Here is a 25,590-nt window from a genome sequence, read left to right as displayed (position 1 = left end):
CGTCCTCTCCTCCGTGGCTTCCTTCCGTCCTTCCGCCCTCGGCACCACGTCTCCCTGCCTGGGCAGAGTCGCCAGCAGCTTCTTGAGGCCGCGTGCAGCTGGCTCCGTCCGGTCCCCGTTTTACCTGACCTTTCAGCAGTGTTCGGCCATTCCCACTTTAAAAAACTGTATTTTGTTTTTTAAAAGCTTAAAGTAACTTTTTACTAAGTAATCTTTTTACTCAAGTAACGGCTCACTTGTCTGGTCTTAGTGGGGCTCTCTTCTCAGGGGTCAGCACTTCACACCACATGCTAAGCCTCCGGCCTAAATGCTACAGCCGCCATTTACATTCCTGTATCGTAGAGGAATACAGTCTCTATTTTTATTATTATTTTTTTTCCCTTATAGGTAATGAGGAGATCTCACGAAGCCCGTGAGAAATTGCTTCGTCTGGGAATATTTAGACAGGTGGATGTCTTGATCGATACATGTCAAGGTGCATATTATGGTGCAGTTTCTCTTTGATTCCCTCCGTCCTCCAGGATCACAGACACCTTGTGTCCAGGCAGAGAGCACCTGTGGCCTCAGGGAAGTAACTGGATCTTTACGTCAGGCCGAGGGAGGACGGGTGACTTGGAAGATGCTGTTGTCTGAGCCCCCGGATGGGACCAGGGCTCCGAGAAGGACCTCCTTCCGAGAAGGAGAGAGCCAGGCTTTTTGGGATGGCCCGCCCCGGCAGGCGTCCTGGTGGGCTCCTAGCAGACGCCACCTAAATGTGTGGTAAAAGAGGAGGGCAGTAGGAGTCAGATTTCACTTTTGGTTTTTGTTCATTTGCTCGTTTGCTGTGTGATATTGGGCAATTCTGTCCACTTGGTCAGTGTTTATTCTTTCGTTAATGAGTCCCTGCCATGGGAGGAGACAGTAGCAGACAAGGCATAGTCTCCTTCTGAAGGAGCTTCTGGTCAAGTGGGAGAGAGTCGGGGACAGACAGAGAAGTGAGGACAGTTCAGCTGATAAGTCGTGCTCTAAGCGGGGGGTGCTGGAGGACAAAACTTTGCCTCTCTTGGTGGGGCGGAGGGAAAGACGGATCAGAGAAGATTTCCCGGAAGGGGTGATACATAAGCTCAGACCTAAAAGATGTGTGTGAGTTCGTTTGGGGAGCAGGGCTGGTGAGGAATGTTCCAGGGAGCGAGAGAGTGTTTAATAGGCCCAGTGGCCAGAGAGAGAAAGGGTCATTGGATGGGCCACAGGGCTCCGTAGAGCCAGAATGCAGATGTGGGGAAGGAGAGTGACGAAAGATAAGGCAGGAAAATGATCAGGAGACTGGATCATGAAGGACTTACTATGTGGCCGCGGACTTCATTCTGAGTTGAGTAGACGTCCGCTGAAAAATACATATTTGGAATGAATCAAGGAACAAGTGAACTCTTCAGGATTGAGTGGAAGATAGTTTTGAGAAAATGAAAATGAAACAGTATATGAAAGTGCTTGCAAAAATATAAAATACTATATAAATGAAAGGGATTTCTATTCTCTGGAATATAGGTTCATCTGTGACTGACAGAGACACCAAATACCAGTGGCTTAGGCAAAAGAGATCTCTTTCCATGACAGATGGGAGACCACCACCTGGGGCTGGTGTCGTCATAGCTCTGCTCCCTGAGGTCACCTGGGGCTGGTGTGGTTTTCTTCTGGTGCTCGTCACTTCACCATCCCTAGGGTCCCCTGGTCCCTGCGATGGCTGAGCACCGCTCCAGCCTCAGGAAGGAGGAAGGAAGGGTGAAAGGGCGCACCGCTATCCATGAGTGCCTGTCCCAGGTGTTGTACACGGTACTCCCCTCTCATCCCACGGCCACATGGAGCTACAGGGCAGGCTGGAAGTCAAGTCTGTGTGGCCACAGACCCAGCCAAGACGCGAGGATTCAATGACGATGAGAACCATGGTTCTCAAAGTGCACCCCCAACCAGCAGCTCTGCTCTCCTGGGGACCTGGCAGAAAGGCACATCCCACTGAAGCTGGCTCAGTGGGCCCTGCAGGTGACTGATGAGTGCTGAAGCATGAGACCCGCTGGACTGGTACGCAGGGAGAAGGGGTGCTGGGAGGCCACTGGCTGTCTCTGCCCCCTCGGAGTCGCGGTGGTAATAACAGAAGTGTCTGTGCTGGGCCCCGCGGGGAGGGTTTCTGCACACGACCCAGCTGGGGCCTTACAAAAACCTGGTGAAGTGTCATGGTTATTCTTTTAGAAAAAAACATTTTTCAGCTAAGGAAACAGGCTCGGAGAGGTTTAAGCGACTTGCCCCTGGTTGAACAAATGCATGACAGAGTGGCCCTTGCCGCTGCTCCGGAGGGCTTGCTTGGTGGCAAGTCTTGTGGGTGGCATTTAGTTTCAGCGCTCTCCTGTCTGTCGTAAATGTGACGTGTACGTGGTCAGCTGGTCCACTTCTGTCAGTGGTTCTCCGCCCTGGCTGCCTTTAGAATTACCCGGGAGCTTTTAAAAAAGAATGGACGCCATCCATTTGTCAAACACCTAGAACGTACAACGCCGAGAATGAAGCTTAGTGCAAATCACACTTTAGTTAGTAGTAACGTCTCACTGTTAGTTCATCAGTTGTAACAAACGCACCACACTAGTGCAGACTGAATGAGAGGGGAAATGTGTGTGAGGGGGTGAGAACCTTATGCTCAGTTTTTCTATAAACCTAAACCCGCTCTAAACAGTAAAGTCTGCTAATTAAAAAAAAAAGTGGTGCCAGGGCTCCACCCTAGACCAGCTGAATCTGAGTGTTTGGGAGCCAGTGCCTGGGCGTCTGTGAGTCTGACAGCTCCCAGATGCGGCTGGTGTCCAGCCAGGGTCGCAGGGTCAGCCCCGACCTTTCTGAGGGGCGCCCAGGCCCCTGCAGCGCTCAGCCCTGCTCCCCTGCCCCCCAGGGCCCGCAGTGGCTAAGGGGTAGCTGCACTGAACTCAGGCACCACGCCGCCGGCTTGAGGAAGGACAGAAAGATCCACCTCCTCCATCTGTGTCGACTTGTTGCTTCTCCGCCAGGGTTCCTAGAGCCCCTCTTGTCACAAGAATTCCACGTTTTAATGTCAGCTGAATTGAGGCCCCAGGTATTCTCAAGGACCTCACTAGTAGGGGAACAAGTACGTTTGGCAAATAATGTAAATAACGTGTGTTTAAGTAATGCTGCTGCTGCTTATTCCTTGCAGCAAAGTCCGTTTTTGGTATCTTCCACCACGGAAACCAGACCCAGGTTTTTGGCGTCGAGGTGTAATGGGATTTTGTGTGGGCGTGTTCTTGGGCTTTAAACCCAAGCATTTTGTCATTTACAGCAGTGGGACCAAACATAAAACTGCATACTCGAGCTGTCTTAATTGTTTCATCTTTTTCACTTATTAGGTGACAATGCGCTTCCCAACGGGTTAGACGTTACCTTTGAAGTAACTGAATTAAGGAGATTAACGGGCAGTTATAACACCATGGTTGGGAACAACGAAGGCAGCATGGTGAGATACAGGTTTTTCCCTTCCTAACAGTGGAACTTTCAATTGTGAGCTTTGAAAACATGACTGATGGTAGTTTCGGAACTCTTTCATGCCCCTCAATCTTTATTTGTAAACTATCCCATGGTTCTCATTAATCTTCTTAGAGTTGATTATAACATGCTATGTTATAAATGTGGATTGTTTGGGAATGATGTGGGGATATCACATGTTTATATTAATAGTTTCCTGTTGAAATTCCCCTAAACTCCAAACCCATAGAGTTGATTACTCTGAGCTTCACAGTCAGCAGGTTTAGCCTTCTCGAATTCACTAGGTGTGTGCACTCAGCAGAGGCAAGCTTGAAGGAAGAAGAGCAGTCACAAATGAAAGGCAGACCCGCATCTACATTTTTGTTCTGTTTTTGAGTGAGTCCCTTAGCTCACACGGTCTTTCTAAACAGTTATTATTCCTTCCATTTAAACCCCTGCTGTTTTTTTTTTTCCTCCTAGGTACTTGGCCTCAAACTCCCTAATCTTCTAGGCCGTGCAGAAAAGGTGACTTTTCAGTTTTCCTATGGAACAAAAGAAACTTCGTATGGCCTGTCCTTCTTCAAACCACAGCCTGGAAACTTCGAAAGAAAGTAGGAAGCCCAACAGATCATTGAGTTCAGTGGCCTTGTTTAAAAGTTAAAATAGGTGGCTTGTTTGTGAAAAGAAACTTTGCAGAATCAGCTGACCCTTCTACAGTGTTACAACAAGCCTATAGATTTCCTCATGAAGATGAATCCCTGAAGTATATTTTTAAATCTGTTGATTTAAATGTGTACAAGTTATAATCACTGTTTCAGCTTTTAAAGCTCTGTCCCATTGTCTCCTAGTTTCTCTGTAAACTTATATAAAGTTACGGGACAGTTCCCTTGGAGCTCAGTGCGGGAGACAGACAGAGGAATATCAGCCGAGTACAGCGTAAGTAGCTTTTCAGTCCTTCCCTTTGGACACTTGAGTGGGACCAAGGAGTCTGTTGATTGATTGATTCCCAAAGACGGCAAGCGGGGGCGGGGCCAGGCGCGCACAGCCACTGTGTGGTCTGATGCTCGGAGCCTCAGGCACTGCTGCTGGGGTCGCCCTCTGTTCTCTGCCCTGCCGGCCGGGCACCTCTTCACTAGCCAGGTGCACGTGCCGGGGCCAGAGAGTGGCTAATCTCCATGGTGGCAGCTCCTTTGACCCAGTCGAATTTCTTCCCTGCTCCTGACTTCCTGGGACACCATCTGTTTGTCTTTCCTTGTACCTGCTAAGATCGAAACCTGACAGCCAGTGAAAGTTACTTCAGGTTACTGGACGCTTTCATCATTGGTTTACAGTTAGTTGACGTCTAGCAGGATGCAGCGCGTGGAATTACTATCGTTTGACCGTTTTTTGGCTTTACGATGAGCGCTGCTCTTTTTTTCCTTCCTTTCTAGCTCATCCTTATGCCTCCCGTCCTGTTCTAGGCTTTAGTTAACGAGGAAAGACCTTGAGACATAATCCCGTATAAAAGTAGTTCCCCAAGTCTTCAGACCAGCAGCCTCAGGCTCACCTGCAAATTCATGGTCCCGAGTGACCTGCTGAGTGAGCATCACCAGGAATGGGGCCCAGGAGACTGTCTCAGCACGCCCCTCGTCGCCCCCGCCCCGTGACTGTGGTCTGGGAGTCCCAAGTCCCTGCCCAGGCTTGCCTCCTGCTGTGCGCTCGGCCCCCTGTGGGCACTCGAGACGCATCAGCCACTCATGCTTCTTACCCTTGCAGCCCAAAGTCATGAAAACTCTGAGTGCTCCGAGGTAGCTAGGAGGGCGCAGCTCAGTATGGAGACGCACGTCCATTCTCACCTTGGTGTGGCCGCCCTTCTCCATGTGCAGGGAGTTGCCCTCAGACCCTCCTGCCCAGTGCTGGGGACGCGGCCTCCGACACCCTGGCAGACACTCTTCTCTCCAGCCCTGCCCTCCCGCAGGACGCGGAGGCTACCAACAGGGTGGGAGGTTTCTCCCCACCTTTCTCTCCCGAGTGCCCTTTTATCTCTTTCTTTCAAGCCTTTTTTACAGAGCAGATCCTCAGGAGAGTAGAAACACCTTGTTTGTCCACACGGGATAGAGATGCAGGACGTCAGAGTGTTGGAATAGGCCGTGAGGGAGGACAGGCAAAGGGACGCAAGGGCTGGAGCTCCTGCAGCTGCAGCCCTGCTGTTGAGAACAGGCTGCGGAGGAGAGGACCGCATCCTCCTCATGTGTGTCCTCGGGGTCTGCACCAAGTAGGTGCTCGCTGCGCAAGCCCAGCGGCGTCATCTGGGCCCTGCCTCGTCCTCCTGCCGGGAATCCAGAGACACAGATGTGTCTCCTCTGAGCAGTAGTGTTTCTCCCGTTAAGAGCCGCCTTATAAGGGAGGGAGGAAGGCTTTAGGTCAGCTCTCCCCCTCCCACAGGCATTGGGAAAGTAGCTGAATCTCGGGGCCCTCAGTGCAGAAAAGGCGGCTGGGCAGGCCTGCCCTCCCACCGTCTGCCTCTTCAGGGCCTGGCCCGGTGCCTTGTGGCGGCTTCACGAGGAATCGTGCTGAGGTAGTGGCCCCACGTTGTCACCCTGGAAGCCACGTGGGCTGTCTGGGCCTGAGTGCCACGAGAATGCCCAGCGTGGGACTCCCTCTGGGGACTGTGACGTCACCTGGCTCCCTTGTAAGGGTTGCATCACTGTTGTCCTTCCCAAGGCCACCAAACTACGTCATTCGCTGTTCAAAACCAACCTGGGCATTTCTCTAAGACGGAAATCTAAGACAGGCTGGCTTGGCTTCGAGGGAAGAGGGTCAGGCCAAGAGGCAGGTCCCACTTGCCCGGACCCCAGCGTTCACTTGGCTCAGGCCTCTGGCTGCAGGGAGGAAGCTCTTCACTCACGTGTAACCTTGTTTCCTGGCTCTTCTCCAGGGGCTGATGTGGGTCATCTGGGTCATCCCTCCTGGCTGCAGACAGCCGGCGGGGTGTGTGCCCGATGGTCTTAGACTGGAAAAGAAACCAGTCAGTTACAAAGCTGCGTGCGGCTTTCAGACGAGCGACCCCGTCTCCTCACCCAGAGCACAGCCCTGCCCCTCGTGCAGTTTTTCCCTTTGATTGCGGCCATGGCTTTCTCCCCTCCTCCCTCCTGCCTGCCTGCTCTGTTCCCTCCTTCCCCAGCTTCCCCTCGTCTCTTCCGGTCTCCCATCCATCATTAAAAACACTGTGTGTTAGCCTTTAGTCCGTCCATTTAGTGATGCCCCATCCCAGGACCTGATTCGGGACGGCCCCCTGTCCGCACAGCACGGAAGGCTGATGGTTTCCCGTGTTTGCCTGCAGTTTCCCATTTGGAAGACCAGCCACACTGTCAAGTGGGAGGGCGTGTGGCGAGAGCTGGGCTGCCTTGCCAGGACAGTGTCTTTTGCCGTCCGAAAAGAGAGCGGGCACTCGCTGAAGTCATCTCTCTCGGTAAGGGCACATGTGTAGATACTTTGATGCAGCCGTGCCGTAAGTTGGGAGAATAGCCTTCGCCTCCATCGGGAGGGATTGAGAAGCATCACAGTTTGGGTGGCTAAAATGGTGCCTCCTGGTCACTTTGAATTTCTGGACACAACCGCATGTCATTTTTTCTAAGGAACATCAGCGGTAACAGGCAGTGGTGTCCATAAGAGCTGACTGTGGCATTTTAGTTGGGAGCTGGCTGAGTTGACTTTGGTCAGGGTGTCGAGCTCCCTGAGAGAACGAAGCCGGTGATGGGGTCGGACTTGCCCACCCAATGGATGTGACTTGTTTCCCCGACTCTCCCAGGTCCCTCACATGTAACGTGGGGTTTTCGTAAAGATTACGTGGCAGAAGAGTTATGGAGTGCTCAGCACAATGCCTGGCATACAGTTAGTGCCCAGTGGGTGTCTGGTGTCGTGTCAGAGGCCTGTTTGAAGCGCAGACGCCCCCGATCCGCATTTCTTTCAGCACGCGATGGTCATCGACTCTCGGAACCCTTCCATCTTACCGAGAAGAGGTGCTTTGCTGAAGGTTAACCAGGTAGTATTCCTTCCCCTGTGACCTCTGCAGGCTCCGTGACCCTGGAGGGAGAGGGCATCATGCAAGGGTAGTCACGTTTTTAATACTGACATTTTCCTCTCATTGTGAAAGCCCTTCTAGAATGGCTTGCAAGGGTGTCCGTCCCCCTCGGGGTTCCTAGCCCTGGATTTGCTCCCTGTAGCTCAGGCTTTGCCTTCACAGAGCGCAGAGTCAGGATAAGGTTCCGGCCTCTTTGATGGTGTCACTTACTAGGCCAGGAGGAAAGTTGTGATTTGATGGGAGTGATTTCCCTGGTGACCCTTGAAGAACACCCAAGGCAGGGGTTGTAACTCACACGCCGGCAGGGCCCGGCAGGTGACCTTGGGGAGAAGCGGGGCTCCGACGCTCTGTTTGCCTGATCTCAGTGTCAGAGGAGCAGCTAGAAATCAGATTTTCGTAGGAAATGTGCCAAATTGTAAAAGGTGGGCTGATTTTTTTTTTCCCCGCAAACACTGATTAGGCCAAACAAGCCATATCATCCTTAGCAAGCTCTGTAATGAAATGCTGATGTCGCCAGTGTTTTACTCTCACACGTAAGGAATAACATTCTCTGCGGTTACTCAGTGTGTTTGGTGATTGTGTACCTCTGTCAGGCCCCTGGTACCATCCAGAACAACTAGGACGTAGCTTCTAGGAGACAGAAGTGGTGTGTTGCCTTTCTAACATACGAAACAGCAGACTTAACTGCAGTGACGCTGTTTAGAAACCTCTGTAACAAGTCTGTTGGCTCCCTTTGACCTGAGGATCCTCGCCCACAGGAGCTGGCAGGCTACACCGGAGGGGATGTGAGCTTCATAAAAGAAGATTTTGAGCTTCAGTTGAATAAGCAACTCATACTTGATTCAGTGAGTATCTCACCAGAATATTGTCACCTGTGTTTTTATCTCTTGTTTTTGGAATCTTATTAGATCTCAGTTCCCGAATATCTAAAGCACTAAAGAGGAAGTCAGAACACTGATGCTTGGAAGTCAAGCGCTTGATCTTTTCAGTTTAGCCAGACTTGAAGCTCCCCTGGGGAGAAGTGATGTGCAGTCCCTTTACAACTCACCTGTCAGTCATTCTACGTAAAAGAGCCCCTTCCCCACTTGGCCGCTCAGGGCCGTCAAGCAGATGTGTCTGGAGGGCAGGGCTGCCGCTTCCTTTGCCTCCTGATGTGACTTCCAGAGAAATTCTGCGTCTTCACCTTGTTTTGCTAGGTTGTCAGGGCTCTGGGTGCCTCCAGGAATTTCTGTGTTACCCAGTTTGGTTTAGTTCCTCCTGATTCCCTCAGGACCTGAGGAGTAAGTGACTGGATTCTGAGGAGGCAGTGGAGCCCCAGGCTGGGAGACACCGTGCCTACTCTCCAGTCTTCCCAGCGCCCGGGCGACGGAGGGACAGCTCTCCACGCCCCCACTGCCTCCTTAGACCCTGGGGGCCGGGAGTGCGTTTTAATGAAGTGGGACATGCGTCTCGTTTTAGAATCATTTATCACTGCTTGCCGGTCAGTCCTGGACTCAGTGCACTTCAGATTCGGTTCCTGCCTTTCCCCTGCCACTGCTCTTCCGGATGCTGCCAGGGGCTTTTTGCTCAGTTCAGCGAGCTCTTCCTGGTCCCCTTGTGTGCTCCCTCCATGGCATGCTGTCAGCCATTGTTGACTCCATTATGACTGCTTCTCCTTCCACGCCTCGGTTTCTCTTTCTCAGCCTCCTTTCTCCCCATCCATGCACCCACCCACCGCTCCCTCCTTCCCACACATACTGGCTCCCAGGCACTGTCTGGGCACTAAGAATACCTCAGTAAATAAACACAGTTCCCGTTCTTACATGCTCGTGAAGGAAAACCTACAAGCAAATAGATTTATATACAGTTTGGCAGGGGTTGACAGGTGACGTGAAGAACGATCCAGCAGAGTTAAGGGACAGAAAGCCGCCAAGGGGGTGCTGCCTTATCTTAGAGGGCCAGGGGAGGCGTCTTTGATGAGGCCCGTAGCACCTAGAGCGACTTAAGGTGAGCCCAACAGCCGGTCGCCCAGACCCAGCTGAGGAAGCAGGGCGGGCTAACCAGGCCCGGGGTGCTGCCAGCTGAGCTGAAGACAAGTCGGTGAGTTCTAGTGACCGACCGTGGAATTTCAGCTGGGTGAGGAGGGGAGGAAGGGCAGGAGAGAACGAGGGGGCCGGTTCGTAGGTCCTGCTGGCACTGAAGACTTGGGGGGGCTGGTGCTGCGGGGAGCAGGTGGAGAGGTCTAGGTGCTGGGGGTGACTGGGGGCCTTGGGCTCTCGTGGTCACCGAGGTCAGCGGGACACGAGGCCCGGTGGGCTTGTCTCAGGTGGGGAATCAGTTCTCCTTGTTGCCCCTCCTTAGGCTGGGACCACTAGGCGGGGGAGGAGGGCGGTGTGCGGGGAGCACCGGCAGCTCCTAGTCGCGAGGGCAGCTGCTCGAGAGCGCGCGGGGCCCTGGCGCCTCGCTTTGTTCCGCAGCATCTGTCACGCTGTTGAACAAAGACTTGAATTTCTCAGAATAGAGTGTTCGTTTGGCCTGCTCTGCCCACTCTGTCCCAGTTTTCGTCTGTAATCCTTCCTACGGAAGCTTCTAAAAAAGAGACATCTGAGCAGCTTTGAAGGACGTGGGACTTTGCACGTCCGAGAGAGGACAAGGTGGGCAGAGGCGTGGGGATGCTCAGGAGAGGTGGGTAGGTGGGGGCCACGGCAGAGGCCTGGGGTCGGGAGCCCAGAGAGCCTCGTTGTGGTTTAAGGCATCCCTGGGTCAGTTTTGTGCATGGATTACGTGGGTGTGAAGATTGGATCCGTGACCTAGGGTTAGGTCACTGCCCCTGACCTGTTAGAGGCAGGGCTCCGTCCCCGAGGGTTGGATTGGAAGTATGTCTCTTTGCATTTCTTAAGTGTAGCAGCCTTGCACCCGCTACCTTCCTTCTCCTGAGATGCCGTGTGCCCTCAGTCCTCTTAGGTTTTGAGGCCGAGCCAAAGAGGCCTGGGTGGGTGCAGAATCCCTTGTCCAGGGCCCTGGTCTCCCCCTTCAGGCCATGGCTTGTCCCACTGGGCTTGGCTTCTCGGAGAGGAGGGAGCTGCCCTGTGTCGGAGCGGAAGCCAGGCCCTGCTTAGGGTTTGGGCTTGTTTTTGGCTTATGTATAGTATGTCTTTATTCGAAATTTGAAGTTGCCAGTTATAAAAGTATCCACAAAACACTTCGAGCTGTAGTTCTTCCCCTGCAGGAGCCAGATGTTCCCCTTCCGCAGCCCTTGTGCCCCGACCCAGAGCTCTGCACGCTGCAGGCACTGGGCACGACCAGACCTCAGGGTGTTTTCTGTCTGCTAATGCTCGTTGGAAGGAAAGAAACGCTGGAAGAAAATGGTTGTTTGTTTATATTTCAATAGGTTTTTTCAGCATCTCTCTGGGGTGGAGTGTTGGTACCCACTGGTGATAAACCGTCAAGTATTGCTGATAGGTAAGTAATAATAAATGAATGGGTGGTTTGCACATGGTTTCCTTTGGATCTTTCTGCTTGGTTTCTTAGAAGATATTTTAGAGAAGTTTAACTATTTAGGAAAGCAAATATTTCAAATTTTAATTTAGTTTTTATGTTTAAGCTCATTTCAAAATACCCAGTATACCTCATACTTAATATTTTTCGCTTTTGGGGCAGAGAGATACTTTATTATACTAAAAATTTTGTATTCTCTTTGAGTATGAAAGAATACAGAGTTCATACATGTTACAGAAATATAAAAACAGAGAAACATTTAAGGAAGTGAAAGAATCCTGCTCATTGATAAGCGGAGTTAACACGTGGGACTACGGTCTCGACTCTTGAACAACCTGAGCGCTAGTCCCAGTGACGCTTGTAGTCGGCCCTCCGTATCCACGCTCCCTCCACGGCCAGAGTCAGCCAGCCACTGGCGGCGTAGTGCTGTAGTGGCTGCTGTTGAAGGGTATCCACCCGTAGGTGGACCCACGTGATCAAACCCACGTTGTTCAAGAGTCAGCTGTATTTCCTGTTAGCCAATATTTTTGCGGGTGTGTATTTGTGTGAGCGTGTATACATATAAATTTATGTACACATCTGTATTAAAGTGTTGAGATGCTGTATTTGGCATACAACTTTGTGTCCTCCCTGCTTTTTAAAAATTATAGAGTAAATCATTCACCAAGTCATGGGAAATTTTTCGTAAGCAGCATTTTAATATTTCGTTATTTGCATATACGTAGCACTGTGAAGAATATAACTTTGTGAATAATTTGTGTTCGTTTTATTTTCTGAGGACAGATTCCTCAATGTGGAATTACTGTCTCAAAAGAATATGAATGTTTTTAAGGCTCACAAAGAATATTGCTGGAGCCTGCTTTTCAGAAAACGTGCTTTTTTAGGAGTAGCTTCTGCTCCTGCCAGCAGAGGGTGAAGTTGTATTTGTTGCCTATTATTAGTTGCTATTAGTAGAAATACTCAAAATTGTCTTGGGGTCAAGGAACTCTTTCTTTAATCTTGCATTAGTTAAAATGTTGTTTTAGCTTAACCTAGTTCAGCCTTTTTGGATGGCAGTTTGGGAGTAGAAAAAATTTTAACTTCTAAACTCTGAGACTTAACAGTTTCACCTCCGTGAATCTAATGTACAGAAATACATTCATAAGAGTACAAAGATTTATGTACAAGGGTGTCCATCGGGAGCATTATTGAGAATAGCAAAAATTCTAAAACTCCCCGTAGGGAAATGATTAAATTCAAACACAACCATTCTAAAGAGACTGTGTAATCATTAAAAAGGATGAGATAGGTGTCCCTAAGTTAAAATTTTCATGGAAGTATGTTGAGTTGCTTGCTCTCTGATCAGGGGCAAAGCTTCTGTGTGCACGTGTGTGTTTGCAGGTAACACCAGGGGTCTGGAAGTCAACCACCAAACCAGTGACAGTAGCCACTTCTGGAGATTGGGACACGGTGGACAGTAGGGAGGGGAAGAGCCTTTTCACTTTTTGTGTTTCATGGATCATTTTAATTCTTTCAAAAGAATGTGTGTGATTTATCATTTAAAAAAATAATAAAGGGACTTTGCTCTTTGTTTCTATAAATAATGTTAATGAGGTATTCAGAAAGGCTTTGCTTAGAAATCCCAGATAGTAAAGACACATTTATAGAGTTTTAAACTCAAGTTCAAATGAATAAATTCATAAAGGCTTTTATCCAGCGGGACAATGAGAAAAACAGTGCCCTGTTCCCTTTGTGCTTAGACGTGGGACGTTTGTGGCACCGCAGGTTAGTGAGAGGCTGGGGGCGTCAGCTGGTGTGGCTTCCATGACAGCCGTGTTGGAAAGACCATACACAGCTTCTCTGGTCATTTTAATTCATTATTTAGTAATTACCGTGGTCTAAAATTGGGTTCTAAGAAGCTGTTAGATTTTATAGCAAGTAGATGGGATTTCTAATTTTTTTTTTTTTTTTTTCTGGGCTGTGTTGGGTCTTCATTGCTGCTTGCGGGCTTTCTCTAGTGGCGGCGAGCAGGGGCTACTCTTCGTTGCGGTGCGCGGGCTTCTCATTGCGTTGGCTTCTCTTGTTGCGGAGCACGGGCTCTAGGCACGTGGGCTCAGTAGCTGTGGCTCACGGGCTCTAGAGCGCGGGCTCAGTAGTTGTGGCGCATGGACTTAGTTGCTCCGTGGCATGTGGGATCTTCCTGGACCAGGGATCAAACCCATGTCCCCTGCATTGGCAGGCGGATTCTTAACCACTGCGCCACCAGGGAAGTCCCTCTAATTTTTTTTAATTCATTGTTTTCGTTTTACTCAGATATAGTTTAAAAGAGTATGATAACCCAGTCCATTAAGGAACACAAGAAATTCATTAAAAAAATTTTTAACATATACTTTTTTTCTAATTAAAAATCACTGTAATAATACAAAAAAAATTTAAGATAACAATAATTCTATTTTGGTCTATTTCCTTCTAGTATTATTTTCCTCTATTTGTAAAATTCAGGTCATACTATTATATAATTTGTATCCTGCCTTTTTTTTCCAACTTAATTAACTTAATTATTGTGAGCATGTAGGAGGCTGTTTTGAAAAGGTGCTGCGTGATGAATTCTCATAGACTTCAGATAATTCCTTTATAACAGACAGTCCACCCAAGTGTCTTTATTTGTGCCTTGTATCTCACCTGTGTCCCCAGAAGTTTGACGTGTTTGTTTAGATGTATAGTCTTAGGTTAGATTACAAGCTTGGGTCTTTATGAAATTTACCATCCTCCCTTGCGTGTTCCTAATCCTGAAATGTTCTGCCACGTGGCGATGTGGACGACCCAGTAGCGAGTGTGCGCCTTTTGCACTTTTGTTGTGCGATGGAGACTTTCTCCAGCGGCTTTGCTCTGACGTCTGCATCCTCTTCCAGGTTTTACCTCGGGGGACCCACAAGTGTGCGAGGGTTCAACATGCACAGCGTTGGGCCACAGAGCGAAGGTCTGTCGTTCCCCACAGCACACCAACTTGAAAAAATCGAAATTACGGTCACTTCTCATTTTTGAGCGCATGTATTTGTTTAAATCACCGCAATAATAGATACTCATATTTCACCAGTGGAACTGGCACCTAACACAGCATCCACCACACAGAAAGGTGTTTGTTGAGGAAACTGTAGAAAATGAGAAAAGATAGCTAAGCAGAAGATACACGACAGTCACTTGTGATCCCATTGGCCAGAGTTGACGTGTGTGAGCATTTTGTTGTTTAAACATGCACGTGTGTTGTTTACATAACTGTTCTAACCCGTTTCTCCTACCACCCCTCAGTAACAGTATATGAAAAGATTTTTATAGGAATAAGTGCTTTATCATTTTTAATGGTGGCTTATTTCATCTTATTGACAAACTATAATTTTTTTAAACTAATGTACTTTATTAAAAAATTTTTTTTAAATATATATATAAAATAACTTTAATATTACAGTAAACAATAAACATGCATTTTTAAAAAAGACTTAGAGAAAATACAGCTAAACGTTAATTATGGTTTTATCTGGGTGATGGGAATTATGAATAATTTTAATAAGCCTTTTAAAATGCATTTCTGCACTTTCCAAATTTTCCACAAGTTTACATTAAGCTTGTTTACTTATTGAGGTATAGTCAGTTTACAATATTATATAAGTTTCAGGTGTACAACATAGTGATTCATAAAATATTGACTATATTCCCTGTGTAATGGACTTTATTTTTGAGAGCACTTTTAGGTTAGCAGAAAGTGGACACAAAGTACAGAGTTCGCCGTACGTGCCCGTAGCATCCTTTATTATTAACATCTCGCGTTAGTGTGGGACACTTGTCACAATCGATGGGCCAACACTGATGTGTTACTACTAACTAAATTCCGTAGTTCACGTTGGGGTTCACTGTTTGTGTTGTAAAGTTTCATGGGTTTTGACAGTTGCATAATGGCATGTATCTACTATTACGGTATTTTACAGAATAGTTTCACCACCCTAAAAACTCACCATGCTCCACCTATTCATTCCTCCCTCCCTTCCTCCCCCTCAATTACTGGCAACCACTGACCTTTACTATCTCCATAGTTTTGCCTTTTCCAAAATGTCATATACTTGGAATCATACAGTATGTGCCCTTTTCAGACTGGCCTTTTTGACTAAATAATATGCATTTAAGTTTCCTCCAGGTCTTTTTTTTCGGTCAGTGTACTTCTTAAATTTTTGTTTATGTGTGTATATATATTTTAATTAAAGTGTAGTTGATTTACAATATTATATTCGTTTCAGGTGTACAATATAGTGATTGAGTCCTCTGTGTCTTTTTATAGCTTGATTGCTCATATCTTTTTATCACCAAATAATATTCCATTGTATGGCTGTACCACAGGGTGTTTATCCATTCACCTATTGAAGGACATCTTACTTGCAGGACATCCAATTTTTTGCAATTATGAGTAAAGCTGATATAAACATCTATGTGCAGTTTTTTATCTGGACATAAGGTTTCAACTCATTTGGGTAAATACCAAGGAGCGTAATTGCTGGATTGTATGGTAAAACTATGTTTAGCTTTGTAAGAAGCTGCCAGACTGTCTTCCAAAATAGCTAACATTTTGCATTCCCACCAGCAATGAATCAGAAAGATAAAAGCCTTTATCATTTTTAATGGCTGCATATTTCATCTTCTTGCCTTACTGCAATCTTTTTAAACCAAATCCCAAGTTTTAGATACTTAGACTGTTTTCTTTTTTCTTACGTTTATATAACAGTGTATCAGTGAATAACCTAACTGAATCTTTGTGCTCATCTATAAGTTTTACTTTATAATATAAAGTTCTAGGTGTGGAATTGCTAGGTCAAAGGATTTTGAGTATCCTTGAATATCCTTAAGGTTTTATATTGTCTCAGGAAAGCTTGTCTCAATCATACTCTGTCCAGCAATGTGTGAGAATTCCGGTTTCAGGAACTCTCTCCAGTACTTGACATTATATCAGAGGATCTCCACGTGTTATTAAAAATTACAAAAACGTCATTTAAGTAGATTCATGTCATGACATTATAAAATATTCTATCCTGATTTTCTTAACTTTTTTTAACATCTATGTTGTTTCCACTTTATATTATTATAAATAGTGATTGCTCTGGGCGTAAATTTTTGTACAAAATATAAATTATTTCTTTTCATTTGTTTTTAGAGTGCTTTATTAGTGTGTCTTTTTCTTTTTTTGAAAAGTAACAATTTCTTTTTCACTATAACAAGTATTATTTAGTGACTAGATGAAAGTTTTGGAGTCTTCCATTTTCCTGAAAATTAAAACACAGTGGTATTTCATTTAATTACCTATTAAAAGGCTATTGGTAAGATTATATGAGCAAGAATGTAAATTGCTGTAACTTTTCATGAAAGCAATTTGACAATATTATCAAGAGCCTAAAACATATATATATACAAGGACTATTGATAATAGAACTGAACTGAAAACTGGAAACCCAAATGCCCGTCAACAATAGAATAGGCAACTAAACAGTGGTGTCTTCACACTGTGGAATATTATACAGCAATGAGGATGAACAAGTTAGAGCCACTGGCTGGGTGGCATGAACAGGCATCAGAAACATGCCAAAAAAAAAAAAGAAAAAAAAGAGCCAGATCCAGAGGATGCATACTGTTTGATTCCATCTGTGCAGAGTTTAGAGACTGGGTAAAGTGATCTATACTGTCGGGTGAACAGGTAGACAGGTAGTGCTGTACTTGGCGTGGGTGGTGGGTAGTGATTAGAAAGGAGAACAGGGCCTTCCGGGGGGCTGCACTTGTCTGTTTCTTGGTCTGGGTGCTCATTATATGGTGTGTTCTGTGCCTGGAAATTCACTGTGCTGTACACTTAGGATGTGTATACTTTTCTATGTGTATATTATACTTCAAGGTCGTTTAAAATACCTGTGTGTGCAAGGAAGCCCATCACGGGTTAACGTCCACTATCAAGAAATTCAACACCAACATGACAGTAGTCAAGGAGTAGATCATTATATTATGGTACATATATGTGATTATTCAGGCATCAAAATCACATTTTCAAAGAATATAAAGTATTAAAGGAAAGTGCTTATAATATAGTAAACTAAAAAAAAAAAAAATCAGGACTGAAATGTATAAATATAAAATGACTTACATTTTGTTTTCTTATTTAATTATTCATTATAATTCACTGGATGAAAGAACACCAGATGTTAGCTGGTTATCTCTTAATGGTAGAAATTAAAGGAGAATTTCCTTTGTTTCTATTTCCATATATTTATCACGTTTTGTACAATGAGTATATTACTTTTATGATTAGAATAAAATAGGTTATTTAAGAAAAGAGAGGAACACTTGCTGGGAAACGGAGAAGCAAACCCAGTTGACCTCCTGCTTTCAGTCCGTTCTTTGTTTCCTCTAGAACTGCAGTATTAATAGCGGTTGAGGAGATGCTGGAGCCTTTAAGTGAATAAGCAGTTCATTCCTTGAGGTTAATCTTGGAGACAGCCCATATTTTTCTTTTTCATGGTCTGTCATTTTGTATTAAAAGGGACTAAGGCACTTTACAACTAGTATTTTGTAACCAAGTATAAACATTTCAGGGGTTTTTGTTGTTGTTGCTTTTATGTTGTGGCTCTTTATAGTTAAAATGAAATGGTAGGGACATTTTTAGAAATAACGCAAATGTATACTCTCAGTGGATAGTCTTGAATTTTGGCAAAAGTAACCTTTGTCCAAAAAAAAAAAACCCAAGTGGTCACGAACCTTTAAAAACGAGCCTCTTCTCTGAAGATGTTGAGCTGAGACCGCGTCCTTGTGCAGCAGGGGGCAGACACTGCACATACCTTTGGATTAATAGCATGTCCGGCCACTTCCAGAAACTGCAGAGACATTTTCTTCATTTGGTCTCTCTATATTGTGGTCTTGAAATTTTTGCAGAATAATGCATTTCATTTGCCAAGTGACAATGATCTGGTCATCTGCAGTTGTGGAAGAAGTGATTTCCATGAGTTTACTTGTTTTATTCCAAGCATTTTACAGATATGGTAAATTACTGGCTTCATTCTTTCCTAAATTACACATTAGCTTTTTTTTTTTTTTTTTCCAGTTAAAGCAAATTATAAAACAAACCAGGAGAAGAAGAAAGATTATTTAAGCAAGGCCGACAACGTCAGGAGTTATAAGGGCAGCTGAGTGTGTTGTGTTCACAGCACACACCTCGCTCGTGTACGTGGTGGGACGTCAGTGTGGTTTTGAACCTGTGACCTTGTTTTGATCCGCACTCCTTCCTTGACTAGGAGACTACCTGGGCGGAGAAGCATACTGGGCCGGTGGCCTGCACCTGTACACCCCGTTACCTTTCCGACCGGGCCAGGGCGGCTTTGGAGAGCTCTTCAGAACTCACTTCTTCCTCAACGCAGGAAACCTCTGCAACCTCAACTATGGTAAAACTCGGACTATTTAGCAACCATTCGGCACAGCTGACCTTATGTTTAAAAGCACAGGACACGAGTGGGTGTCTGTGTCGCATTTAGATTGCGTCGTCTCTAAGAGTAGGCACTGTGCCTGCCTGAGACACCTGCAACACCTGATGCAGTGCCCAGAGTGAAGCTGTTGGTCGAATGGCTGGAACACGCATAATGAATCGTCATCGAATGCTGCCTTGCAAAGAGAAACCTATCTGTTAGCAAACATTTCTCGAGCAGTGAGTCTGTGCCAGTCGTTACGGCCACAGAGCTGAGTGAGACCTGGTCTCTCCCCTAGGAGCTCAGGGCCGGGCGAGGCGCACAGATGTCCCCGGCATGGGGAGGTGTCTGGAAACCAAGGCTTGGAGTAGGGCTTCCTGGGCGGTCAGCAGTGGGCAAATGCCATTCTAGGCAAAGGGAACAGATTGTGCCAGGCCCAGAGAACTGAGGGGACCTGTGTTCTTCTGGGACGGTGGGGAAGTATGGTCCCCAGCCCTGTCTTGAGTTTGGGCCTAATCTCACTTCATGCATTCTCCTCGATTATCTAGGCCTGGCTTAAAAGATGACCAGAGGGCACACAGAGGGGGAGAGCCAGGGCTGTCCAAGGACAACGTGTGCGGGGGACCACGTGCTATTGGTCACACCTCCTTTTCTCTCTCTTCAGGGGAGGGCCCCAGAGCTCACATTCGAAAGCTGGCTGAGTGCATCCGCTGGTCTTACGGCGCCGGGATCGTCCTCAGGCTGGGCAACATCGCGCGGCTGGAGCTGAACTACTGCGTCCCCATGGGCGTGCAGGGTGGGGACAGGTAGGTGCTGGGAGGGTCTCTCCACAGGTACACGGCACTGTCTTGTCACTTTGTTTTGGACATAGTTAATCACTTCACCAGCGGCCTTTAAGATTCAAGACTTCAGGAGAAACTGAATAGTTAGCAAAAGAATGAAAACACAGGGATTTTTGTCCATGGGGTTCTCCATACAGGTTGGAGGAAAGGCCGTGATGTGTGCCCGTCCCCCCACCTTATGCTGTTCGCACTTGTCGTCAGGTAGAGGGAGCTCCTCTGGCGGCCTGGCTGGAGGTGGTGGCCGCCGTTTCGGGGCCTGCCCTAGCAGAATGAGGTGTTGCCGGTGGGGACTCTGCAGGCCGGGAGCCCGGAGGCTGGGTGGGCGCAGCTCTGCTCCGCCGCAGAGGGCCTGCCTTCTGGCCTTCTGCACCAGTCATTTTACTGAACAAGATCTGCTGAATATTCGTGGATGAATATGGTATAAGGCCGATTACAGCTACAGAAATTCCGTTTCTTAAAGTATTTGGTATGCATTGTAGAAATTTCAAGAAGTCCAGAAGTATTGTCATGATAGTATGTAAATAATACCATGGACCGGGGGCTTAAACAGCAGACTTGTACCTCTCGCCGTCCGGAGGCTGCAAAGTCCAGGATCAGGGTGCCGGCGGGTTCGGTTCCGGGTCAAGGACCCTCTTCCCGGCTTGCAGACGGCGCCTTCTCACTGTGCTCTCACCTGAAGCGGGCAGAGAGCAGGCTCTCTGGTGTCTCTTCTTACAAGGGCACCAGTTCCACCAAGGACCCCATCTTAATTAAGTTGCCTCATCTAAGGTGACTTAGTTACCTCCTCAAGGCCCCACCTCCAAATACTGTCACATGGCAGGGCTGGGGGATGGGCGTTTAGTGCTTCAGCCTGTGAGGCCGGGGGGACACGGACATTCCGCCGGTAACCTAGTGTTTCTATACATTTCAGGACTCTAGGCTGTATTTTTTTCTTCTCGGTGTTCTGTCTACATTCAGCTGTGATGCTGAGTCATAGCCAGGCTTCCAGCGTGAAGTTGTAGTTTGTCCTCGTTTAAGAAAGTACTGTACCAGTCTTACTCTCGCTGTCTTCTGCTTCAGCGTGGTGGGTGATGGTGTTTTGAAGGGAAGCCGCGTTAGGAAGCTTTTAACAAAGCTTTGTTCTTAGGTGCACGTCAGTGTCTGTCATCCAGGTCCTCTGTGGCCATCGCTTCAGGAGAGTCTGCCCTCCTGCGCTCTCCCTGGAAGGCTGGCTTGGCCCGGGCCCGCCGTGCCGCCCTGTGATGTTGGAGCCCTTCCTCCCCGTGCCCTCACGGGTCTGCTGCTCTGACGACTGTTAACTCCCCTCCACGCCTTGCCTGTCCTCGGCTCAGAGCAAAAGCTGAGAAGGGTCTAGTTGCTCAGGCTCAGTGTGCACTGGAGCCCAGCTGCACAGGCTCGGAGCGCAGCCTGGCCGCCCCGTGGCTGTGTGGCCCGGGGTGAGTTACTTAACCTCTCTGGGTCTCCGTTTTCACATCCGTAGAATGGGTGCTAACGATAGTGATTACTTTGCAGGTTTGAGGACTGAATGAATTAACACAGATGCAGCTCGTAGAGCAGTACCCAGCGTGTTGTCAGCAAAGCTGGTTGTTTCTCGTGTTGTTGCTGCTACTGGTGCAGCTGTTCACAAAGGAAGCAAGCCGTGTGTGTGTGTGTGTGTGTGTGTGTGTGTGTGTGTGTCCCGCCATCCGCAGTGGCACTGTGCGCGCCACCTGGCTGGCTGTGTTTGAGACATGCCGTAGATGGGATGATGTGGCCTGATTTCAGGGATAGTGAAATGTGGGGAAATGTGCACCTTCCCTAGAGCAAGCTTTGTGCATTAGATAACATTGTAGCTTCAGGAAATGAAGCTAATGTTGCGGGTTGCTTTCTGCAAAACCTCGTTCCCACCACAGGCATGGGCGTGGGGCTCCCTGGCATAACAGCCGGGTGCTAATTGAGTCCTTGCAGGGAGCGGCAGAGGTGCAGGTGATAGGCCTGCACCAACACCGGGATGAGGTCAGATAGAGCCGTCTAAGCCTGCGCTTCTCCAACTGTAATGTGCTTGGGTCTGGAGGGGGCTGCACTGCGGGTGGGCTGCGCGGCCAGCCCCTGCCCTGTCCGTCCCTGGCTGTGTGACCCGGGCAAGCCCTGCTGGCTCTGGGCCTCCGGTCCTTCAGCCTGGAAGGCGCTGCCGTCCTGTGGCTGCAGCATCATCGGAGGCCACTGGGTGTCGCTGTGCTCCCGGAATCCGGGTGCTGCTCTCGGGAGCCCGGCTTCGACTACCTGCCTCCCCGAATCTCTGCAGGGGGTGGAGTGGGTGCGTTCACCACTCCACTCTGCTCTCTCTCTTCAGGTTAAATTTGAAAATATGTTTCAGCCATTAACTTCAAATGTGGGTTCTGAAAGCAGGAAGCATGCTGTGCAGGTGATATTTAAAGACCGGAACGTAAGGACGCTCCTCTGCCCCCCAGGCTGCTCTGTTCTGGGGTCACGGTGGTTGCAGCAGGTGCTTCTCGTGTGCAGCGTCCCTGAGTAGGGGGCTCGCCGTCACTCAGCGTCTGGCTCTGTTTGAAGTTTTGTCATCAAAATTGGAATTTTGTGACGTTTGAGTGATCTTGCCAGGGTTTAATCTTCACTTCTAAAATTAAGCAGCTAGCAGGATGGGGAGTTACATGTGTGCCAATCATCCATAGGTCCCCCGCCCAGTGAGCGCAGTCGCTCTGTAATTAGGATTTCAGACCTTTACAGAAATGGAAACCGCTTTGAAATATTTGGCGAGTTTTATATCGGAGGTGACGTGTGACACCGTTGTCTCTGCGCTCTGGCGGCGAATGCTCTGTGTCTTACCGAGTGTGGTCCCTGGAAATGCGCTGGTGACTGAGGCAGCTGGCGGGGAGGGCGGCGCACAGTTAGTAACAGAGGAAGACCAGGCAGGGGGTCGTGGAGGGCCCCCCGGGGGAGGTGATAGCTCCAGGCTGCAGAGCCGCTGGAGCCAAGGTGTGCAGGCATGCAATGCTTGTGGGTGCCGGCTTCTACCCTCCCGCAGGAGCAGAGGTGAGGCGCGGGGCGGCCCTTAACGCAGGCGGGGCCTGAGTTCCGGTCACGCTTGTCCCCCACCCGTCTCTGCCTTCCGGCCTCTCTGGCCTTTTCCCTTCGGGCACACGCCAGGGTCCCTGAGTTCTGGCCCTCGTCGGCCTGCTCCCTGCTGAATTCCCCATGCTAGACCGGCGCCTGGCGTTCCTGGGGGCTGGCTGGGGGAGGATGGGCGCCTGACGCTGGGGGACCCTGGCGTGGCCTTCATCACGAGCCCTTGGCGCCGAGTCCGAGGTGGGCCGGGTGCAGGCAGGGAGCCTCCGGGTGGTGCTGGAGTGGCGCAGCTGGGCTGCCCCGAGACTGCCGGTGGGAGGGGGAGACTCGAGACTCGGGGCCTGTACTGAGGCGCCTACTGGATTATAAGCATATAGGCACAGGGGACACAGAACAGGAAGATGGGCGTTTGGTGAGGCTGTCTCCGTGCACCTGGCATCTGCGACACTGTTTCGGATGTTTGTGGTGTGTGTTTTTCCTGTGACACGTTTATATGGTCTCTGAACATAAACCTGTGCTTGTAAAGTTGTTTAATCTGTTTACAGTTGGAGTAGACGAGCCTTTATTGGAATGGCTGCTTGTTTCTGAATCGTGTAAACCCAAGGCTTGACTTATTTTGATCTTGATAAAGCCTATTTTCAGACCTTTTTCTGAACAGCGAATGCAGGCAGGGACTACTTTTATGGACCTAATGATATAAAAGGTAAAGGCACCTCGTTTAGATCTGAGCAGAACGAAGTTGTACTAACACAGTCATGGTTCTGACTGTGGATCTTTGCCTTTTAAGGACGGTGGTGAGGTTTACTCAGGGTCACACGGGGACTGTAGCTGTCCCTTCTGGTCAGGTGACTTCTGCTGATATGGTTGATTAGTGAGCGCCCTTGACCCTGCAGAAGGTCAGTGACAACAGTTAAGATTCTCTCTCTTGAGTCCCTTAATTGATCAGATATTTCATTCCCACGCTGAAAAAGAAAAACTTTTTGCCAGTTTTCAGGTGCTGTAAGTTCTGAGATTGGGTGACGGCACAAGTGTTGTGACAATAGAAACATTAGCTTTCCTCTGAATGAAGGGGCTGTTCTCGTTGTCCAGTTTTTCTGGAAACTCTCCAGAACTTGCAAAACTGCTGTGTTCCGCAGACGCACCGTCAGCTGCTGGTTGGGATTCGGAACGTTTTTTCCCTGGAAGCTTGTGCTTCCTGGTGTTCAGGTCCCGGGGTTAGGCCCTCTGTCCCGAGTACAGTACTGGCCCTGCCCCTGAGCACAGCCAGCGGGTGGGCAGCACGGGAGTCCATCCTCCACGGTGCGGGCCGCAGGGGGAGCGGTTCTCGGCCTAGCGGCGCACCAGCATCACTGTGGAGTCTCAGGAATACGGCTGCCTGGGCTGCGGCCGGTGATTCTCACCCTGCGTGCGGCCGGGGCTTGAACCAGGACGTCATGGAAACAGCAAGGCCTGCAGCGGGGCGTCCTCCGAGGCAGCTGAGGCAGTAGGGCCCGCGGGCGCACTTGCGTTTGGGTCCAGAGTTCTGCTCTGAGGCTCCTGCCATGACCGCAGCCGTCTCCTCACTGCCGGGCCCGTTTGCTCATCTGAAAATGGGCTCAGTGATCCGTCAGCCAGTGAAACAGCAGCACACCGAATGTAGCCTGCACAGCGTCAGCGGGTAGCAGGTGTTGCAACCCACGTGCCCTCTTTGCATCCTTCCTTTCCTGGGAAAGGGGCAGGTTCTAAAGAGGCAGTCAGGTTAAACCCTTTGGGGCTGTGGGTTCTGCCATCCTCCCCGCCCCCTCCTGGTCCTCCCTGTGTCCTGTGTTTTGCCAGGGGCCCTTCCACGGCCACGTCTCTGATCACCTCTCTGCTCTGCGCTGTGCAAAAGGTGCCTCTTCTCTGGTAGCCTCAGAAATAAACACGAAGCTTTTCTTCCCGCCCCAGGAGTTTTGTTTTCATGAATATTTCTCTCTCAGTCCTTCTCTTGTCTAGTTGCCGGTTGGGTCAGGATTAGGGGGGAAACAGAGAGGAGTAGAGAAGGGAGCAGGGAAGGGGGATTCGTGTCTCCATTTTGTTCCCTTTTCCATCCTCCAAAGGCTGGTTCTTAAACCAGCAAAGGAGGGAGTGGCTGGGGACAGCTGGTGAAGCCGGGTAGCCGGGAGGGAGGAAAGAGGTGAGAGGCGGGCAGGAAGAGCCTGGGCCTCCCGAGAGGCAGGGCCGCCCAGGCATTGCTTCTGAGACGTGCACGTTTCTGGAATTGTGCAAATGGCAGGGTGAGCAGAGCAGACCACAGTGTTGATTTCCTGCCTTAAAAAAAAACAACCAAAAAAACCAAAAAACTTTTTTTTTTAGGATCTGTGATGGCGTCCAATTTGGAGCTGGGATAAGGTTCCTGTAGCTGATGCAGAGCATCCTCTATCCCTTCCAGCAGCAGCTCTGGGACTTGGGCAGCAGTGAGTCACTCGGTGCCACACACTTTCTCTCCAAATAAACACGTTTCATGTGATTCTTTGAATGCAGTCCTTGTGGGAAACCATGTCAATAAATTTTAAAGACAAATACTCAGATGCACTATGGATGTGATTTGCTTTCCACAGCCAGTGTGCCCCACGCCGGCTCTTCCTGAGGACCAGGTCAAGTCGCCGTGCGTTCTTTCACGTGTGCCCCGCCGTGGGGAGGGACATCAGATGTCTCCCGATTCCTCATCATCCCGCACTCTTCGGGTCTCAGTGTTCGTTCCCATGAGTCAGAGTGATCGGCAGAGCTCGGAGGAGATGCAGGCCCACCGCTAGGGGGGCGTGTGTGCTCTGGCTCGATGCCGGCTGATGCCGAGGGGCCCGCATCGGCGGGGGCTGCAGTCGCAGGGTCATCTCCGTGTGTGAGCGCCCTGCAAGAAGGAACCACGTGTAACGTCATGGACGGGGAGGCAGAGAGGGAGGCGTGTTCTCTGGAGGGAACAGCAGCACCATTTATAAAGACGCGTGAATCAGCTCCCTGTCGCTGCTGTAACAAAGCACCACAGACCTAGAGGCTTAACTCGACACAGAGCAGTCACCTTGCAGTCTGGAGGCCAGGAGTCCAAAGTGGGTCTCACTGGGCTGAAACCAGGGTGTAGGCAGGGCTGCGTTCCTTCTGGAGGTTCTAGGGGAGGATCTGTTTCCCAGCCTTTCCCAGTTTCCAGAGGCGCCCCGTTCCTTGGCTCGTG

The 25,590-nt window shown here is 49.0% G+C and overlaps 1 protein-coding gene across 1 annotated transcript in view; it reads left to right on the top strand.

The window, feature by feature from the left end:
* The window catches only part of SAMM50 (SAMM50 sorting and assembly machinery component), a 31,129-nt gene extending 6,183 nt beyond the window's left edge, over positions 1–24,946 (top strand). The window contains exons 4-15 of the mRNA XM_061206168.1: positions 388–475; positions 3,378–3,484; positions 3,973–4,103; positions 4,341–4,428; positions 6,815–6,943; positions 7,445–7,516; positions 8,314–8,400; positions 10,926–10,996; positions 13,924–13,991; positions 18,328–18,474; positions 19,160–19,301; positions 24,738–24,946. Of these exons, the coding sequence (XP_061062151.1) occupies positions 388–475; positions 3,378–3,484; positions 3,973–4,103; positions 4,341–4,428; positions 6,815–6,943; positions 7,445–7,516; positions 8,314–8,400; positions 10,926–10,996; positions 13,924–13,991; positions 18,328–18,474; positions 19,160–19,301; positions 24,738–24,783 (1,176 nt within the window). The 3' untranslated portion in view covers positions 24,784–24,946. The remainder of the gene's footprint in view (positions 1–387; positions 476–3,377; positions 3,485–3,972; positions 4,104–4,340; positions 4,429–6,814; positions 6,944–7,444; positions 7,517–8,313; positions 8,401–10,925; positions 10,997–13,923; positions 13,992–18,327; positions 18,475–19,159; positions 19,302–24,737) is intronic.
* The last annotated feature ends 644 nt before the right edge of the window (positions 24,947–25,590 follow it).

Source organism: Eubalaena glacialis, chromosome 11, assembly GCF_028564815.1.
Source record: "Eubalaena glacialis isolate mEubGla1 chromosome 11, mEubGla1.1.hap2.+ XY, whole genome shotgun sequence".
NCBI classification, from domain to species: Eukaryota; Metazoa; Chordata; class Mammalia; order Artiodactyla; family Balaenidae; genus Eubalaena; species Eubalaena glacialis.
This window is presented reverse-complemented; position numbering and strand designations above follow the sequence as displayed.